Here is a 21,118-nt window from a genome sequence, read left to right as displayed (position 1 = left end):
GAGAAGTTTTAAAAGATTTTTTATGTTTACTAGAAGGAGAAATAACAGACATAGCCTTCTTTATGGATTCAGAAACAAAATCTCTTATATTATCAGGAACATTCTGCACCTTAGATGTTGAAGGAACTGCAACAGGCAATGGTACTTTACTAAAGGAAATATTATCTGCTTTAACAAGTTTGTCATGACAATCAATACAAACAACAGCTGGAGGAATAGCTACCAAAAGTTTACAGCAGATACACTTAGCTTTGGTAGATTCAGCACTTGACAGCGATTTTCCTGTAGTATCTTCTGACTCAGATGCAACGTGAGACATCTTGCAATATGTAAGAGAAAAAAAAAAACATATATATAAAGCAAAATTGATCAAATTCCTTAAATGACAGTTTCAGGAATGGGAAAAAATGCCAAAGAACAAGCTTCTAGCAACCAGAAGCAATAAAAAATGAGACTTAAATAATGTGGAGACAAGAGTGACGCCCATATTTTTTCGCGCCAAATAAGACGCCCACATTATTTGTCGCCTAAATGCTTTTTTTGGCGCCAAAAATGACGCCACATCCGGAACGCCGACATTTTTGGCGCAAAATAACGTCAAAAAGTGACGCAACTTCCGGCGACACGTATGACGCCGGAAACGGAAATAGAATTTTTGCGCCAAAAAAGTACGCGCCAAGAATGACGCAATAAAATGAAGCATTTTCAGCCCCCGCGAGCCTAACAGCCCACAGGGAAAAAGTCAAATTTTAAGGTAAGAAAAATGTTAAATTAAAATGCATTATCCCAAATATGAAACTGACTGTCTGAAAAATAAGGAAAGTTGAACATTCTGAGTCAAGGCAAATAAATGTTTGAATACATATATTTAGAACTTTATAAACAAAGTGCCCAACCATAGCTAGGAGTGTCACAAAAAATAAGACTTATTTACCCCAGGACACTCATCTACATATAGTAGATAGCCAAACCAGTACTGAAACGAGAATCAGTAGAGGTAATGGTATATATAAGAGTATATCGTCGATCTGAAAAGGGAGGTAAGAGATGAATCTCTACGACTGATAACAGAGAACCTATGAAATAGACCCCTTAGAAGGAGATCACTGCATTCAAATAGGCAATACTCCTCACATCCCTCTGACATTCACTGCACGCTGAGAGGAAAACCGGGCCCCAACTTGCTGCGGAGCGCATATCAACGTAGAATCTAGCACAAACTTACTTCACCACCTCCATCGGAGGCAAAGTTTGTAAAACTGAATTGTGGGTGTGGTGAGGGGTGTATTTATAGGCATTTTGAGGTTTGGAAAACTTTGCCCCTCCTGGTAGGAATGTATATCCCATACGTCACTAGCTCATGGACTCTTGCTAATTACATGAAAGAAATAAGTTTTTATTGAAATATGGTAACATCAGACATGGTAACATCATTTTTAAATAACATTGTGATGATTTTCAGACTCCTAACCAAGCCTCAAAGTTTTAGATGTATACTGATGTCTACAGGCTCCTGGTTGTGTAATGGGTCTTGTATACTGATGTCTACAGGCTCCTGGTTGTGTAATGGGTCTTGTATACTGATGTCTACAGGCTCCTGGTTGTGTAATGGGTCTTGTATACTGATGTCTACAGGCTCCTGGTTGTGTAATGGGTCTTGTATACTGATGTCTACAGGCTACTGGTTGTGTAATGGGTCTTGTATACTGATGTCTACAGGCTCCTGGTTGTGTAATGGGTCTTGTATACTGATGTCTACAGGCTCCTGGTTGTGTAATGGGTCTTGTATACTGATGTCTACAGGTTCCTGGTTGTGTAATGGGTCTTGTATACTGATGTTTACAGGCTCCTGGTTTTGTAATGGGTCTTGTATACTGATGTTTACAGGCTCCTGGTTGTGTAATGGGTCTTGTATACTGATGTCTACAGGCTCCTGGTTGTGTAATGGGTCTTGTATACTGATGTTTACAGGCTCCTGGTTGTGTAATGGGTCTTGTATACTGATGTCTACAGGCTACTGGTTGTGTAATGGGTCTTGTATACTGATGTCTACAGGCTCCTGGTTGTGTAATGGGTCTTGTATACTGATGTCTACAGGCTCCTGGTTGTGTAATGGGTCTTGTATACTGATGTCTACAGGCTCCTGGTTGTGTAATGGGTCTTGTATACTGATGTCTACAGGTTCCTGGTTGTGTAATGGGTCTTGTATACTGATGTTTACAGGCTCCTGGTTGTGTAATGGGTCTTGTATACTGATGTTTACAGGCTCCTGGTTGTGTAATGGTTCTTGTATACTGATGTCTACAGGCTCCTGGTTGTGTAATGGGTCTTGTATACTGATGTTTACAGGCTCCTGGTTGTGTAATGGGTCTTGTATACTGATGTCTACAGGCTCCTGGTTGTGTAATGGGTCTTGTATACTGATGTCTACAGGCTCCTGGTTGTGTAATGGGTCTTGTATACTGATGTCTACAGGCTCCTGGTTGTGTAATTTCTTGTATACTGATGTTTACAGGCTCCTGGTTGTGTAATAAGTCTTGTATACTGATGTCTACAGGCTCCTGGTTGTGTAATTTCTTGTATACTGATGTTTACAGACTCCTGGTTGTGTAATGGGTCTTGTATACTGATGTTTACAGGCTCCTGGTTGTGTAATTTCTTGTATACTGATGTTTACAGACTCCTGGTTGTGTAATGGGTCTTGTATACTGATGTCTACAGGCTCCTGGTTGTGTAATGGGTCTTGTATACTGATGTCTACATGCTCCTGGTTGTGTAATGGGTCTTGTATACTGATGTTTACAGGCTCCTGGTTGTGTAATGGGTCTTGTATACTGATGTCTACAGGCTCCTGGTTGTGTAATGGGTCTTGTATACTGATGTCTACAGGCTCCTGGTTGTGTAATGGGTCTTGTATACTGATGTTTACAGGCTCCTGGTTGTGTAATGGGTCTTGTATACTGATGTCTACAGCCTACTGGTTGTGTAATGGGTCTTGTATACTGATGTTTACAGGCTCCTGGTTGTGTAATGGGTCTTGTATACTGATGTCTACAGGCTCCTGGTTGTGTAATGGGTCTTGTATACTGATGTCTACAGGCTCCTGGTTGTGTAATGGGTCTTGTATACTGATGTCTACAGGTTCCTGGTTGTGTAATGGGTCTTGTATACTGATGTTTACAGGCTCCTGGTTGTGTAATGGGTCTTGTATACTGATGTTTACAGGCTCCTGGTTGTGTAATGGGTCTTGTATACTGATGTCTACAGGCTCCTGGTTGTGTAATGGGTCTTGTATACTGATGTTTACAGGCTCCTGGTTGTGTAATGGGTCTTGTATACTGATGTCTACAGGCTCCTGGTTGTGTAATGGGTCTTGTATACTGATGTCTACAGGCTCCTGGTTGTGTAATGGGTCTTGTATACTGATGTCTACAGGCTCCTGGTTGTGTAATGGGTCTTGTATACTGATGTCTACAGGCTCCTGGTTGTGTAATTTCTTGTATACTGATGTTTACAGGCTCCTGGTTGTGTAATAAGTCTTGTATACTGATGTCTACAGGCTCCTGGTTGTGTAATTTCTTGTATACTGATGTTTACAGACTCCTGGTTGTGTAATGGGTCTTGTATACTGATGTTTACAGGCTCCTGGTTGTGTAATTTCTTGTATACTGATGTTTACAGACTCCTGGTTGTGTAATGGGTCTTGTATACTGATGTCTACAGGCTCCTGGTTGTGTAATGGGTCTTGTATACTGATGTCTACAGGCTCCTGGTTGTGTAATGGGTCTTGTATACTGATGTTTACAGGCTCCTGGTTGTGTAATGGGTCTTGTATACTGATGTCTACAGGCTCCTGGTTGTGTAATGGGTCTTGTATACTGATGTCTACAGGCTCCTGGTTGTGTAATGGGTCTTGTATACTGATGTTTACAGGCTCCTGGTTGTGTAATGGGTCTTGTATACTGATGTCTACAGGCTCCTGGTTGTGTAATGGGTCTTGTATACTGATGTCTACAGGCTCCTGGTTGTGTAATGGGTCTTGTATACTGATGTCTACAGACTCCTGGTTGTGTAATGGGTCTTGTATACTGATGTCTACAGGCTCCTGGTTGTGTAATGGGTCTTGTATACTGATGTCTACAGGCTCCTGGTTGTGTAATGGGTCTTGTATACTGATGTCTACAGGCTCCTGGTTGTGTAATGGGTCTTGTATACTGATGTCTACAGGCTCCTGGTTGTGTAATGGGTCTTGTATACTGATGTCTACAGGCTCCTGGTTGTGTAATGGGTCTTGTATACTGATGTCTACAGGCTCCTGGTTGTGTAATGGGTCTTGTATACTGATGTCTACAGGCTCCTGGTTGTGTAATTTTTTGTATACTGATGTTTACAGGCTCCTGGTTGTGTAATGGGTCTTGTATACTGATGTCTACAGGCTCCTGGTTGTGTAATTTCTTGTATACTGATGTTTACAGACTCCTGGTTGTGTAATGGGTCTTGTATACTGATGTTTACAGGCTCCTGGATGTGTAATTTCTTGTATACTGATGTTTACAGACTCCTGGTTGTGTAATGGGTCTTGTATACTGATGTCTACAGGCTCCTGGTTGTGTAATGGGTCTTGTATACTGATGTTTACAGGCTCCTGGTTGTGTAATGGGTCTTGTATACTGATGTCTACAGGCTCCTGGTTGTGTAATGGGTCTTGTATACTGATGTCTACAGGCTCCTGGTTGTGTAATGGGTCTTGTATACTGATGTCTACAGGCTCCTGGTTGTGTAATGGGTCTTGTATACTGATGTCTACAGGCTCCTGGTTGTGTAATGGGTCTTGTATACTGATGTTTACAGGCTCCTGGTTGTGTAATGGGTCTTGTATACTGATGTCTACAGGCTCCTGGTTGTGTAATGGGTCTTGTATACTGATGTCTACAGGCTCCTGGTTGTGTAATGGGTCTTGTATACTGATGTCTACAGGCTCCTGGTTGTGTAATGGGTCTTGTATACTGATGTTTACAGGCTCCTGGTTGTGTAATGGGTCTTATATACTGATGTCTACAGGCTCCTGATTGTGTAATGGGTCTTGTATACTGATGTCTACAGGATCCTGGTTGTGTAATGGGTCTTGTATACTGATGTTTACAGGCTCCTGGTTGTGTAATGGGTCTTGTATACTGATGTCTACAGGTTCCTGGTTGGGTAATGGGTCTTGTATACTGATGTCTACAGGTTCCTGGTTGTGTAATGGGCCTTTTCATATGCAGGGAAGGGGGTGTCTGCCTGTTTCTGCTTTCCCATCCCCTTTCAGTGGGTGTCCCAGCCTAACCTCATCAACAGTGCTAAACTGGGAGCTTCTAAGTAAGTTTTTAAAAGGTTTTATACCAATATCACTATCTGTGCATATTCTTTATAACAGTATCACTATCTGTGCATATTCTTTATAGTAATGTCTATTACATGCAGTTATATGAAAATGGGTGTATACAGTCCCATTATTAAATTATACTGCAAAATTGAGATTAAAATGAACTGGCGAGCGTTAAAAAAAAAAAAAAAAAAAAAATCTAGCTCTAAATGTGTATCATCCAATCAGTGGCTCAGAGAGTGACCTCTGACATGATACGGAATACCCTGCTCTGTCTTTTATATTGAACTCACAACTAAAGTGTTGAATTAACAGGGTGAATAAAGAGGGTGAGTGTAAGTATTTAGTGGAGTAAGATAGAGAATATGGGGCCGATTTATCATAGTGCGAGCAATGCCGCCCCCTGCAGATTCGCGGCCAAACAGGGGTGTCAATTAACCCGATCGTATCCGATCAAGCTGATTGCTGTTTGCCGTTTCCGAGGTGGCGGATAAGTTAAGGAGAAGTGGTCTTAAGACTGCTGCTTCTTAACTCCTGTTTCCGGCGAGCCTGACAGCCCCTATGTGTTCTAGGAGTAAAAAATTTACTTTCTTGCTTTGTAGGAATGGGGAAGCCTTATAGCAATTTTTTAGTTTCATTTTATTGAAACTATGCACTGGGTATTATTTGTATCTTAAAATAACAATAATAATAACAACAATAAAAGCTTAACCCCATGGCTGTTAAAAATAAGCTACAATGCTTTGGGGTTAAACCCGCATTTAAAATAAATAAATTAAGAAGCAACATAATGTCGTTGCATAGATATGATATTATCCTGGAGACAAGCCAGACTTTATAAGCCATCATGCTTATATCACACATGGTGTTGAAAGCTATAGATTCCATTAACCTTACACATAACGCTGATTTATGCAACCTTTAAAGTTAGGGTTATATAGCAAATATTTGTACCAGAATTAATTTATTACTGTACATAAAAATAGTGTCTATGTCAGTGTGTCTGGTTACAGTATAAGGATATTTTCTTCCCATGCAGTCTTTTCATTTCCAGTTCTCTGAAATAAGACAGCCTTGTAGCCTTATTAGACTGAGGTTAGAAGAATCGTATTTATTTTGTGCATATAATAAGTACAGCTTCTGTGTGAGATCTCACTGGCCTTCTGTGTTTCCTCTGGACATTTTCACACCCCTTAAATTAAAGGTTTAAAGAGAAAGCTGTGTACAATGTTTTCCCCACAAACACGTGTATGTGTGTGTGTGTGTGAGCGCATGTGTGTGTGAGCATGTGTGTGTGTGTGTGAGCATGTGTGTGTGTATATGTGTGTGTGTGTGTGTGTGAGCGTGTGTATGTGTGAGCATGTGTGTGTGTGTGTATATATGTGTGTGCATGCGCGTGGCTTTAGGCAGAGCATGAATTTAACATGAGTATTATTCTTATTCTACAAAAGTCTGGAGACAAACAAGCCCGGGGATACTCTGCATTATCACAAGTATTGCTTGATCAATGAGATATGACAACGTCTGGAAAAGATACATTAGACACGCGTGCGGAATGCCAGCACATGGGTGCGACTAGCAACTGGAGTATATCCATCAATCGCTATATAATAATACGGGCAGTATCATATTTAAAATCTGCTTAGTCAACTGGAAAGGTTCTACTTAGATGAATATACAATGTTGTGGCTTCTGGGTCAATGTAGTGAGTGACTGTCATCCTATTAATAATGACTTGTGACAAGACTCCCGTTCTTATGCAGGCTGCCATGTTTGACTTAAAGGGACACACTAGTCAATATTTACATGTACATCATAGCATTTTTGCAATACATTTTGTGCATAATCTTCAGTGACATGTAAGGTATCAATGCATGCTAGATATGACTGTATGTTCTTGTATGTCATACAGAATAAAAGAATAAAATCACTGAAACATTTGTACCTTTTACTAGAAGCACATTTGCTGATACATGTGTATTGAAAAAATATTGCTGGTCAAAACTGAAATTAACATTTCTTTAAATGAGTTGACGTGCACCCTCATAAAACGTTTTATTCCCTTTGGGACTGAAAATAAAAATGTTTTTCTAGTTGTCAAATTATCTTTAAAAAGGCTGAGTGGGGAAAAAGCCTGATATTTAGTGACAAAAAAACAACTAATATTAATAAGATCAGCGATAAAGCTGAATAAATACTTAATTCTTAAATTTGAATTTTAATGAAATGGCACCAATGATTTCACACTCACACTCAAATACACATATACTGAAACACCCACGCTCACAAACATACACACTCAAGATACACACACACTCAATCACGCATACACACTCAAACATAAACACACATACACTCAGACTGGACAGATAGCTCAGCATGCTAATGCACTGTGGCTGAGCTAAGTAGCAACCCGAGGGTTGCAGGTTCGATCCCCGGCGAGGTCCACTCAGCCTTTCTTCCTTCCGAGGTTGATAAAATGAGCAGCGCCGAGACCTTTACGGGTGATTAGCCGCGCTTTACAAGTACCCAATACATGCGTGTTAGTGTTTACATGCAGACTTAAACAATCATGCACATATACTCTCACAAACATACACACACGCTAACACGCACTCACAAATACACTAACATACACTCACACACTCGCAAACATTGATATTTACAAATACACAAAAACTAACAAGCACTCATAAATCCCTCACAAACATACACAGATGTACAAACACACTCACATACACATACACAAACATCAAACACTCTCACAAACATACACAATCAAAAACATACACACATGCAAAAAACACAGTAACACAAACTCAGAAATATACACACAAAGTTGTTTCAAATACTTTTTTCCTCTTACAGTGAAGAGACTGCAGAGGATATGCTCACCTATAGAGCAGTCATGGCCAGTCCAGTTGGAGTCACAAGTGCAAACACCAGTGTCTGCCTGGAAGGTCCCATGTCCAGAGCACTGATCTAAGCAGGTAGCTCTGGGATTCTCACAGCTTGGACCACCCCAGCCGACTGCACAATGACACTCCCCTCGAACACACACCCCACGTCCAGAGCAAGTTGGGTCCATGCAGTCCACTGAAATTAAGATCACAAATCTGGTGAGCAAATATGACATAGGCAAAAGTAAATAAATAATGCCAAGTTAAAGAAAACAGCATGGATGATATCAGATTTATAATAAAGACATTTTTTTAACACACATAGATTTCTATCTTATTTGGAATTTGACATGGGTATGACTGTTTGTGACATATTCCCCAGTGACTGATGACTTTCCTTATGAAATAAATATTTGACATGTACAACAATCCTGGGAGTAATACCACACAGTATTGGATAACATTTTATACTGAATGTTTTAGAATTCTGCTTTCTTGTACCATGATTAAACATTAGAAAAATATAAAATAACATAGTACAATTCTGGGAGTAATATCAGCCTTATTACAGAATATAATGGTAATAAAATTATATGATTATATTAGCCATGTAGTGGTTGATTGACATAAAGCGGCATAAAGGGGCAGCAAACAGCAAATTTTTACCAATATAAACCTTTAAGGGACAGAATAAAATAGTTTATGCATTACTGCATATGGATATACCTGTTTGTAATGTACCTATACAATAAGCAGTCTATAAGTGTTTTTATTTTAGCAGTTAATTCAGTCTTCCATTTAGCCAGCCACCTATCTTTAAACACATTTCTCTTTCTTCTATGATGTGGCTATACCACCCACACTAAAATGGTAGTACGATCCTGTATAACAGCAGCTGGCGCACAAGCTCTCTACCATTACAGTCAATAATGCGGGTGGAGTGGCGGTTCTAGAGCTAACGATGGCGGCTAATAAAGGAGGCAAACTAAGTATGTGAAAAAGTTGAAAGACACAGAACAATTAATAAATGTAGCTTCTTGGCAGTGCATGCGCTTCCAACGGGGGTGCTACACATGCCTTTGTAGCTGCATAGAACCCCAATAGAACCGGCCCTGGTGGGTGGTACAGCTGTGACAGGGAAGAAAAGAAAAATAGTTTAAAGAATAGAGGCCAGCTACATGGAAAGAGGCACCCTCAGCAACTACGTTATGTTAACATACAAGCAAGGATACTGCAGCTATATTATCTCCAAGGCAACTCGGTGGCTATGGTGACCTCCTACATGTAAAACCATAGTGATTGGCTGTTTGCTGCCCCTTTATGCAGCTTTATGTCAATCAACCACTACATGGCTAATATAACCATATAATTGTATTCAACTGCAGCCTTTTTATTACCATCATATTCTGTAATAAGGCTGATATTACTCCCAGAATTGTACTATGTTATTTTATATTTTTCTAATGTTTAATCCTGGTACAAGAAAGCAGAATTCTAAAACATTCAGTATAAAATGTTATCTGATATTTCTGTAACATTCAGCAAGACTGGAACATAAAATAATCTTATTAATACAAGTTAATGTGATGTTCCATTTGCCAAAATATAATCATAACTTCTTTTTTTTTTTAAATTAACTTTAATCACAAATACATTACAACAAACAGACATATTTCTGTTATAAACAATTGCATTCACTGCATGTGCAAAAGGATCATCAAAGTCACAAACTTTGGAGAATGCAGATTTGCCACCAGCAAGTCCCAAACAGAAGATTAGCTAAAGCTTCACAATTAGATGATATAACCTTTGGTGGCCTTCACACAACCACAGCCCTTATTTAGCAGTAATAGGGGTGGAAGGGGTAAGGTGCAGGCTAACAGCATCCTATGCTCCCAGCAGATGGGATGAACATACTGAGCAAAGACCATCAACTAGCTGACAAGCCGCTATTGCTCTGCAATTAATCATGTGCTCTGAAGGTCGATGGGAAAAGAGACAGGTTCTTAAAAAGGTCTCCATGAGAGACAACCGCAGCTATTCTGCTGCCTCAGCTCTGAAGCTGTGGATTAGTAAAAAAAAAAAAAGGGGAATGTTTATGACATACCTCCCCATTTATCATAATCCTATAGCTATTTTTCATCATGAAATGAGATCCTTTCAAAAGATGTCTGATACAATGGCTTCTTTAATCTTCTACTCTCTAGCCTGATCCTGGGCACTAGTTTTTTTTTCTGGACAGGATTAAAAGTTTAACTTTCAGAGTTGTATTGGCAGTTTACTGGACCATATCTGATGTTGTGGAGAATAAAAAAATATTGCGTTATGTGGTGGCACTGTGGAAGGGGTTGGGTGGGACTGAATAGTAAATAACACAAGAATAAAACAGTAACCCTATCTAAAAACAGAATTTATGTTTACCTGATAAATTACTTTCTCCAACGGTGTGTCCGGTCCACGGCGTCATCCTTTCTTGTGGGATATTCTCTTCCCCAACAGGAAATGGCAAAGAGCCCAGCAAAGCTGGTCACATGATCCCTCCTAGGCTCCGCCTACCCCAGTCATTCGACCGACGTTAAGGAGGAATATTTGCATAGGAGAAACCATATGGTACCGTGGTGACTGTAGTTAAAGAAAATAAATTATCAGACCTGATTAAAAAAACCAGGGCGGGCCGTGGACCGGACACACCGTTGGAGAAAGTAATTTATCAGGTAAACATAATTTTTGTTTTCTCCAACATAGGTGTGTCCGGTCCACGGCGTCATCCTTACTTGTGGGAACCAATACCAAAGCTTTAGGACACGGATGAAGGGAGGGAGCAAATCAGGTCACCTAAATGGAAGGCACCACGGCTTGCAAAACCTTTCTCCCAAAAATAGCCTCAGAAGAAGCAAAAGTATCAAACTTGTAAAATTTGGTAAAAGTGTGCAGTGAAGACCAAGTCGCTGCCCTACATATCTGATCAACAGAAGCCTCGTTCTTGAAGGCCCATGTGGAAGCCACAGCCCTAGTGGAATGAGCTGTGATTCTTTCGGGAGGCTGCCGTCCGGCAGTCTCGTAAGCCAATCTGATGATGCTTTTAATCCAAAAAGAGAGAGAGGTAGAAGTTGCTGTTTGACCTCTCCTTTTACCAGAATAAACAACAAACAAGGAAGATGTTTGTCTAAAATCCTTTGTAGCATCTAAATAGAATTTTAGAGCGCGAACAACATCCAAATTGTGCAACAAACGTTCCTTCTTTGAAACTGGTTTCGGACACAGAGAAGGTACGATAATCTCCTGGTTAATGTTTTTGTTAGAAACAACTTTTGGAAGAAAACCAGGTTTAGTACGTAAAACCACCTTATCTGCATGGAACACCAGATAAGGAGGAGAACACTGCAGAGCAGATAATTCTGAAACTCTTCTAGCAGAAGAAATTGCAACTAAAAACAAAACTTTCCAAGATAATAACTTAATATCAACGGAATGCAAGGGTTCAAACGGAACCCCCTGAAGAACTGAAAGAACTAAATTGAGACTCCAAGGAGGAGTCAAAGGTTTGTAAACAGGCTTAATTCTAACCAGAGCCTGAACAAAGGCTTGAACATCTGGCACAGCGGCCAGCTTTTTGTGAAGTAACACAGACAAGGCAGAAATCTGTCCCTTCAGGGAACTTGCAGATAATCCTTTTTCCAATCCTTCTTGAAGGAAGGATAGAATCCTAGGAATCTTAACCTTGTCCCAAGGGAATCCTTTAGATTCACACCAACAGATATATTTTTTCCAAATTTTGTGGTAAATCTTTCTAGTTACAGGCTTTCTGGCCTGAACAAGAGTATCGATAACAGAATCTGAGAATCCTCGCTTCGATAAGATCAAGCGTTCAATCTCCAAGCAGTCAGCTGGAGTGAAACCAGATTCGGATGTTCGAACGGACCCTGAACAAGAAGGTCTCGTCTCAAAGGTAGCTTCCAAGGAGGAGCCGATGACATATTCACCAGATCTGCGTACCAAGTCCTGCGTGGCCACGCAGGAGCTATCAAGATCACCGACGCCCTCTCCTGATTGATCCTGGCTACCAGCCTGGGGATGAGAGGAAACGGCGGGAACACATAAGCTAGTTTGAAGGTCCAAGGTGCTACTAGTGCATCCACTAGAGCCGCCTTGGGATCCCTGGATCTGGACCCGTAGCAAGGAACTTTGAAGTTCTGACGAGAGGCCATCAGATCCATGTCTGGAATGCCCCACAGCTGAGTGACTTGGGCAAAGATTTCCGGATGGAGTTCCCACTCCCCCGGATGCAATGTCTGACGACTCAGAAAATCCGCTTCCCAATTTTCCACTCCTGGGATGTGGATAGCAGACAGGTGGCAGGAGTGAGACTCCGCCCATAGAATGATTTTGGTCACTTCTTCCATCGCCAGGGAACTCCTTGTTCCCCCCTGATGGTTGATGTACGCAACAGTTGTCATGTTGTCTGATTGAAACCGTATGAACTTGGCCCTCGCTAGCTGAGGCCAAGCCTTGAGAGCATTGAATATCGCTCTCAGTTCCAGAATATTTATCGGTAGAAGAGATTCTTCCCGAGACCAAAGACCCTGAGCTTTCAGGGATCCCCAGACCGCGCCCCAGCCCATCAGACTGGCGTCGGTCGTGACAATGACCCACTCTGGTCTGCGGAATGTCATCCCTCGTGACAGGTTGTCCAGGGACAGCCACCAACGGAGTGAGTCTCTGGTCCTCTGATTTACTTGTATCTTCGGAGACAAGTCTGTATAGTCCCCATTCCACTGACTGAGCATGCACAGTTGTAATGGTCTTAGATGAATGCGTGCAAAAGGAACTATGTCCATTGCCGCTACCATCAACCCGATCACTTCCATGCACTGAGCTATGGAAGGAAGAGGAACGGAATGGAGTATCCGACAAGAGTCTAGAAGTTTTGTTTTTCTGGCCTCTGTCAGAAAAATCCTCATTTCTAAGGAGTCTATTATTGTTCCCAAGAAGGGAACCCTTGTTGACGGAGATAGAGAACTCTTTTCCACGTTCACTTTCCATCCGTGAGATCTGAGAAAGGCCAGGACAATGTCCGTGTGAGCCTTTGCTTGAGGAAGGGACGACGCTTGAATCAGAATGTCGTCCAAGTAAGGTACTACAGCAATGCCCCTTGGTCTTAGCACAGCTAGAAGGGACCCTAGTACCTTTGTGAAAATCCTTGGAGCAGTGGCTAATCCGAAAGGAAGCGCCACGAACTGGTAATGTTTGTCCAGGAATGCGAACCTCAGGAACCGATGATGTTCCTTGTGGATAGGAATATGTAGATACGCATCCTTTAAATCCACCGTGGTCATGAATTGACCTTCCTGGATGGAAGGAAGAATAGTTCGAATGGTTTCCATCTTGAACGATGGAACCTTGAGAAACTTGTTTAAGATCTTGAGATCTAAGATTGGTCTGAACGTTCCCTCTTTTTTGGGAACTATAAACAGATTGGAGTAGAACCCCATCCCTTGTTCTCTTAATGGAACGGGATGAATCACTCCCATTTTTAACAGGTCTTCTACACAATGTAAGAATGCCTGTCTTTTTATGTGGTCTGAAGACAACTGAGACCTGTGGAACCTCCCCCTTGGGGGAAGTCCCTTGAATTCCAGAAGATAACCTTGGGAGACTATTTCTAGCGCCCAAGGATCCAGAACATCTCTTGCCCAAGCCTGAGCGAAGAGAGAGAGTCTGCCCCCCACCAGATCCGGTCCCGGATCGGGGGCCAACTTTTCATGCTGTCTTGGTAGCAGTGGCAGGTTTCTTGGCCTGCTTTCCCTTGTTCCAGCCTTGCATTGGTCTCCAAGCTGGCTTGGCTTGAGAAGTATTACCCTCTTGCTTAGAGGACGTAGCACTTTGGGCTGGTCCGTTTCTACGAAAGGGACGAAAATTAGGTTTATTTTTTGCCTTGAAAGGCCGATCCTGAGGAAGGGCGTGGCCCTTACCCCCAGTGATATCCGAGATAATCTCTTTCAAGTCAGGGCCAAACAGCGTTTTCCCCTTGAAAGGAATGTTAAGTAGCTTGTTCTTGGAAGACGCATCAGCCGACCAAGATTTCAACCAAAGCGCTCTGCGCGCCACAATAGCAAACCCAGAATTCTTAGCCGCTAACCTAGCCAATTGCAAAGTGGCGTCTAGGGTGAAAGAATTAGCCAATTTGAGAGCATTGATTCTGTCCTTAATCTCCTCATAAGGAGGAGAATCACTGTCGACCGCCTTTATCAGCTCATCGAACCAGAAACATGCGGCTGTAGCGACAGGGACAATGCATGAAATTGGTTGTAGAAGGTAACCCTGCTGAACAAACATCTTTTTAAGCAAACCTTCTAATTTTTTATCCATAGGATCTTTGAAAGCACAACTATCCTCTATGGGTATAGTGGTGCGTTTGTTTAAAGTGGAAACCGCTCCCTCGACCTTGGGGACTGTCTGCCATAAGTCCTTTCTGGGGTCGACCATAGGAAACAATTTTTTAAATATGGGGGGAGGGACGAAAGGAATACCGGGCCTTTCCCATTCTTTATTAACAATGTCCGCCACCCGCTTGGGTATAGGAAAAGCTTCTGGGAGCCCCGGGACCTCTAGGAACTTGTCCATTTTACATAGTTTCTCTGGGATGACCAACTTGTCACAATCATCCAGAGTGGATAATACCTCCTTAAGCAGAATGCGGAGATGTTCCAACTTAAATTTAAATGCAATCACATCAGGTTCAGCTTGTTGAGAAATGTTCCCTGAATCAGTAATTTCTCCCTCAGACAAAACCTCCCTGGCCCCATCAGACTGAGTTAGGGGCCCTTCAGAAATATTAATATCAGCGTCGTCATGCTCTTCAGTATCTAAAACAGAGCAGTCGCGCTTACGCTGATAAGTGTTCATTTTGGCTAAAATGTTTTTGACAGAATTATCCATTACAGCCGTTAATTGTTGCATAGTAAGGAGTATTGGCGCGCTAGATGTACTAGGGGCCTCCTGAGTGGGCAAGACTCGTGTAGACGAAGGAGGGAATGATGCAGTACCATGCTTACTCCCCTCACTTGAGGAATCATCTTGGGCATCATTGTCATTGTCACATAAATCACATTTATTTAAATGAATAGGAATTCTGGCTTCCCCACATTTAGAACACAGTCTATCTGGTAGTTCAGACATGTTAAACAGGCATAAACTTGATAACAAGTACAAAAAACGTTTTAAAATAAAACCGTTACTGTCACTTTAAATTTTAAACTGAACACACTTTATTACTGCAATTGCGAAAAAATATGTGTCATAAAGCCTTAAAAGCCTTAAAAGTATTGCACACCAAATTTGGAAGCTTTAACCCTTAAAATAACGGAACCGGAGCCGTTTTGAACTTTAACCCCTTTACAGTCCCTGGTATCTGCTTTGCTGAGACCCAACCAAGCCCCAAGGGGAATACGATACCAAATGACGCCTTCAGAAAGTCTTTTCTAAGTATCAGAGCTCCTCTCACATGCGACTGCATGCCATGCCTCTCAAAAACAAGTGCGCAACACCGGCGCGAAAATGAGGCTCTGCCTATGCTTTGGGAAAGCCCCTAAAGAATAAGGTGTCTAAAACAGTGCCTGCCGATATTATTATATCAAAATACCCAGATAAAATGATTCCTCAAGGCTAAATATGTGTTAATAATCAATCGATTTAGCCCAAAAAAAGTCTACAGTCATAATAAGCCCTTTTTGAAGCCCTTATTTACAATCGTAATAAACATGGCTTACCGGATCCCAGAGGGAAAATGACAGCTTCCAGCATTACATCGTCTTGTTAGAATGTGTCATACCTCAAGCAGCAAGAGACTGCTCACTGTTCCCCCAACTGAAGTTAATTGCTCTCAACAGTCCTGTGTGGAACAGCCATGGATTTTAGTGACGGTTGCTAAAATCATTTTCCTCATACAAACAGAAATCTTCATCTCTTTTCTGTTTCTGAGTAAATAGTACATACCAGCACTATTTCAAAATAACAAACTCTTGATTGAATAAACACTAAAAAACTCTAAGCCATCTCCGTGGAGATGTTGCCTGTACAACGGCAAAGAGAATGACTGGGGTAGGCGGAGCCTAGGAGGGATCATGTGACCAGCTTTGCTGGGCTCTTTGCCATTTCCTGTTGGGGAAGAGAATATCCCACAAGAAAGGATGACGCCGTGGACCGGACACACCTATGTTGGAGAAAACTTGTGTGAGACTGTGTTTTCATATCAGATGTATTTATGTTTGTCTGTCCATCCATATCTATCTATCCATCTATAACTGTATATACCTACAGCTATATATATAAATCTGATTGTCTATCTATCAATCTATCTATCACTGTATATACCTACAGCTATATATATAAATCTGATTGTCTATCTATATATCTATCAATCTATCTATCACTGTATATACCTACAGCTATATATATAAATCTGATTGTCTATCTATATATTTATCAATCTATATATCACTGTATATACCTACAGCTATCTGTCTCTATCATCTATATATCTTTCACTGTATATACCTACAGCTATCTATTGTCTCTATCATCTATCTATCTCTGCATATAAATACAGCTATCTGTATAAACCTGATTGTCTATCTATATATTTATCAATCTATATATCACTGTATATACCTACAGCTATCTGTATAAAATCGGATTGTCTCTATCATCTATATATCTTTCACTGTATATACCTACAGCTATCTATATACCTACAGCTATCTATATACCTACAGCTATCTATATACCTACAGCTATCTATTGTCTCTATCATCTATCTATATCTGCATATACCTACAGCTATCTGCATAAATGTAATTGTCTCGATCATCTATCTATCTATCTTTAAATATATATATCTACAGCTATCTGTATAAATCTGATTGTCTCTATCATCTATCTATATCTGCATATACCTACATCTATCTGTATAAATCTGATTGTCTATATCTATCTATAACTGTATATACCTACATCTATCTGTATAAATCTGATTGTCTCTATCATCTATCTATATCTGCATATACCTACAGCTATCTGTATAAATCTGATTGTCTCTATCATCTATCTATATCTGCATATACCTACAGCGATCTGTATAAATCTGATTGTCTCTATCATCTATCTATATCTGCATATACCTACAGCTATCTGTATAAATCTGATTGTCTCTATCATCTATCTATATCTGCATATACCTACAGCTATCTGTATAAATCTGATTGTCTCTATCATCTATCTATATCTGCATATACCTACAGCAATATATATAAATCTGATTGTCTCTATCATCTATCTATATCTGCATATACCTACATCTATCTGTATAAATCTGATTGTCTATATCTATCTATAACTGTATATACCTACAGCTATCTGTATAAATCTGATTGTCTCTATCATCTATCTATATCTGCATATACCTACAGCAATATATATAAATCTGATTGTCTCTATCATCTATCTATATCTGCATATACCTACAGCTATCTGTATAAATCTGATTGTCTCTATCATCTATCTATATCTGCATATACCTACAGCTATCTGTATAAATCTGATTGTCTCTATCATCTATCTATAACTGTATATACCTACAGCTATCTGTATAAATCTGATTGTCTCTATCATCTATCTATATCTGCATATACCTACAGCTATCTGTATAAATCTGATTGTCTCTATCATCTATCTATATCTGCATATACCTACAGCAATATATATAAATCTGATTGTCTCTATCATCTATCTATATCTGCATATACCTACAGCTATCTGTATAAATCTGATTGTCTCTATCATCTATCTATATCTGCATATACCTACAGCTATCTGTATAAATCTGATTGTCTCTATCATCTATCTATATCTGCATATACCTACAGCTATCTGTATAAATCTGATTGTCTCTATCATCTATCTATATCTGCATATACCTACATCTATCTGTATAAATCTGATTGTCTATATCTATCTATAACTGTATATACGTACAGCTATCTGTATAAATCTGATTGTCTCTATCATCTATCTATATCTGCATATACCTACAGCTATCTGTATAAATCTGATTGTCTCTATCATCTATCTATAACTGTATATACCTACAGCTATCTGTATAAATCTGATTGTCTCTATCATCTATCTATATCTGCATATACCTACATCTATCTCTATAAATCTGATTGTCTATATCTATCTATAACTGTATATACCTACAGCTATCTGTATAAATCTGATTGTCTCTATCATCTATCTATATCTGCATATACCTACAGCTAGCTGTATAAATCTGATTGTCTCTATCATCTATCTATATCTGCATATACCTACATCTATCTGTATAAATCTGATTGTCTCTATCATCTATCTATATCTGCATATACCTACAGCTATCTGTATAAATCTGATTGTCTCTATCATCTATCTATATCTGCATATACCTACATCTATCTGTATAAATCTGATTGTCTCTATCATCTATCTATATCTGCATATACCTACAGCTATCTGTATAAATCTGATTGTCTCTATCATCTATCTATATCTGTATATACCTACAGCTATCTGTATAAATCTGATTGTCTCTATCATCTATCTATAACTGTATATACCTACAGCTATCTGTATAAATCTGATTGTCTATATCTATCTATATCTGCATATACCTACAGCTATCTGTATAAATCTGATTGTCTATATCTATCTATATCTGCATATACCTACATCTATCTGTATAAATCTGATTGTCTCTATCATCTATCTATATCTGTATATACCTACAGCTATCTGTATAAATCTGATTGTCTCTATCATCTATCTATAACTGTATATACCTACAGCTATCTGTATAAATCTGATTGTCTATATCTATCTATATCTGCATATACCTACAGCTATCTGTATAAATCTGATTGTCTATATCTATCTATATCTGCATATACCTACATCTATCTGTATAAATCTGATTGTCTCTATCATCTATCTATATCTGCATATACCTACAGCTATCTGTATAAATCTGATTGTCTCTATCATCTATCTATATCTGCATATACCTACAGCTATCTGTATAAATCTGATTGTCTCTATCATCTATCTATATCTGCATATACCTACATCTATCTGTATAAATCTGATTGTCTCTATCATCTATCTATATCTGCATATACCTACAGCTATCTGTATAAATCTGATTGTCTCTATCATCTATCTATATCTGCATATACCTACATCTATCTGTATAAATCTGATTGTCTCTATCATCTATCTATATCTGCATATACCTACATCTATCTGTATAAATCTGATTGTCTATATCTATCTATATCTGCATATACCTACAGCTATCTGTATAAATCTGATTGTCTCTATCATCTATCTATATCTGCATATACCTACATCTATCTGTATAAATCTGATTGTCTCTATCATCTATCTATATCTGCATATACCTACAGCTATCTGTATAAATCTGATTGTCTCTATCATCTATCTATATCTGCATATACCTACAGCTAGCTGTATAAATCTGATTGTCTATATCTATCTATAACTGTATATACCTACAGCTATCTGTATAAATCTGATTGTCTCTATCATCTATCTATATCTGCATATACCTACAGCTATCTGTATAAATCTGATTGTCTATATCATCTATCTATAACTGTATATACCTACAGCTATCTGTATAAATCTGATTGTCTCTATCATCTATCTATATCTGCATATACCTACATCTATCTGTATAAATCTGATTGTCTATATCTATCTATAACTGTATATACCTACAGCTATCTGTATAAATCTGATTGTCTCTATCATCTATCTATATCTGCATATACCTACAGCTAGCTGTATAAATCTGATTGTCTCTATCATCTATCTATATCTGCATATACCTACAGCTATCTATATACCTACATCTATCTGTATAAATCTGATTGTCTCTATCATCTATCTATATCTGCATATACCTACAGCTATCTGTATAAATCTGATTGTCTCTATCATCTATCTATAACTGTATATACCTACAGCTATCTGTATAAATCTGATTGTCTATATCTATCTATATCTGCATATACCTACAGCTATCTGTATAAATCTGATTGTCTATATCTATCTATATCTGCATATACCTACATCTATCTGTATAAATCTGATTGTCTCTATCATCTATCTATATCTGCATATACCTACAGCTATCTGTATAAATCTGATTGTCTCTATCATCTATCTATATCTGCATATACCTACAGCTATCTGTATAAATCTGATTGTCTCTATCATCTATCTATATCTGCATATACCTACATCTATCTGTATAAATCTGATTGTCTCTATCATCTATCTATATCTGCATATACCTACAGCTATCTGTATAAATCTGATTGTCTCTATCATCTATCTATATCTGCATATACCTACAGCTATCTGTATAAATCTGATTGTCTCTATCATCTATCTATATCTGCATATACCTACAGCTATCTGTATAAATCTGATTGTCTCTATCATCTATCTATATCTGCATATACCTACAGCTATCTGTATAAATCTGATTGTCTCTATCATCTATCTATATCTGCATATACCTACAGCTATCTGTATAAATCTGATTGTCTCTATCATCTATCTATATCTGCATATACCTACAGCTATCTGTATAAATCTGATTGTCTCTATCATCTATCTATATCTGCATATACCTACAGCTATCTGTATAAATCTGATTGTCTCTATCATCTATCTATATCTGCATATACCTACAGCTATCTGTATAAATCTGATTGTCTCTATCATCTATCTA

The 21,118-nt window shown here is 39.1% G+C and overlaps 1 protein-coding gene across 3 annotated transcripts in view; it reads right to left on the bottom strand.

Moving 5' to 3' along the window:
* The window catches only part of TENM4 (teneurin transmembrane protein 4), a 953,133-nt gene that overhangs the window by 221,926 nt on the left and 710,089 nt on the right, over positions 1-21,118 (bottom strand). For all 3 annotated transcript variants that reach the window (XM_053708674.1, XM_053708672.1, XM_053708673.1), the window contains one exon: positions 8,261-8,461. In XM_053708674.1, the coding sequence (XP_053564649.1) occupies positions 8,261-8,461 (201 nt within the window). The remainder of the gene's footprint in view (positions 1-8,260; positions 8,462-21,118) is intronic.

Source organism: Bombina bombina, chromosome 3, assembly GCF_027579735.1.
Source record: "Bombina bombina isolate aBomBom1 chromosome 3, aBomBom1.pri, whole genome shotgun sequence".
Lineage (NCBI taxonomy): Eukaryota > Metazoa > Chordata > Amphibia > Anura > Bombinatoridae > Bombina > Bombina bombina.
Note: the sequence above shows the minus strand (reverse complement) of the source record. Positions and strands in the feature narration are given on the sequence as shown.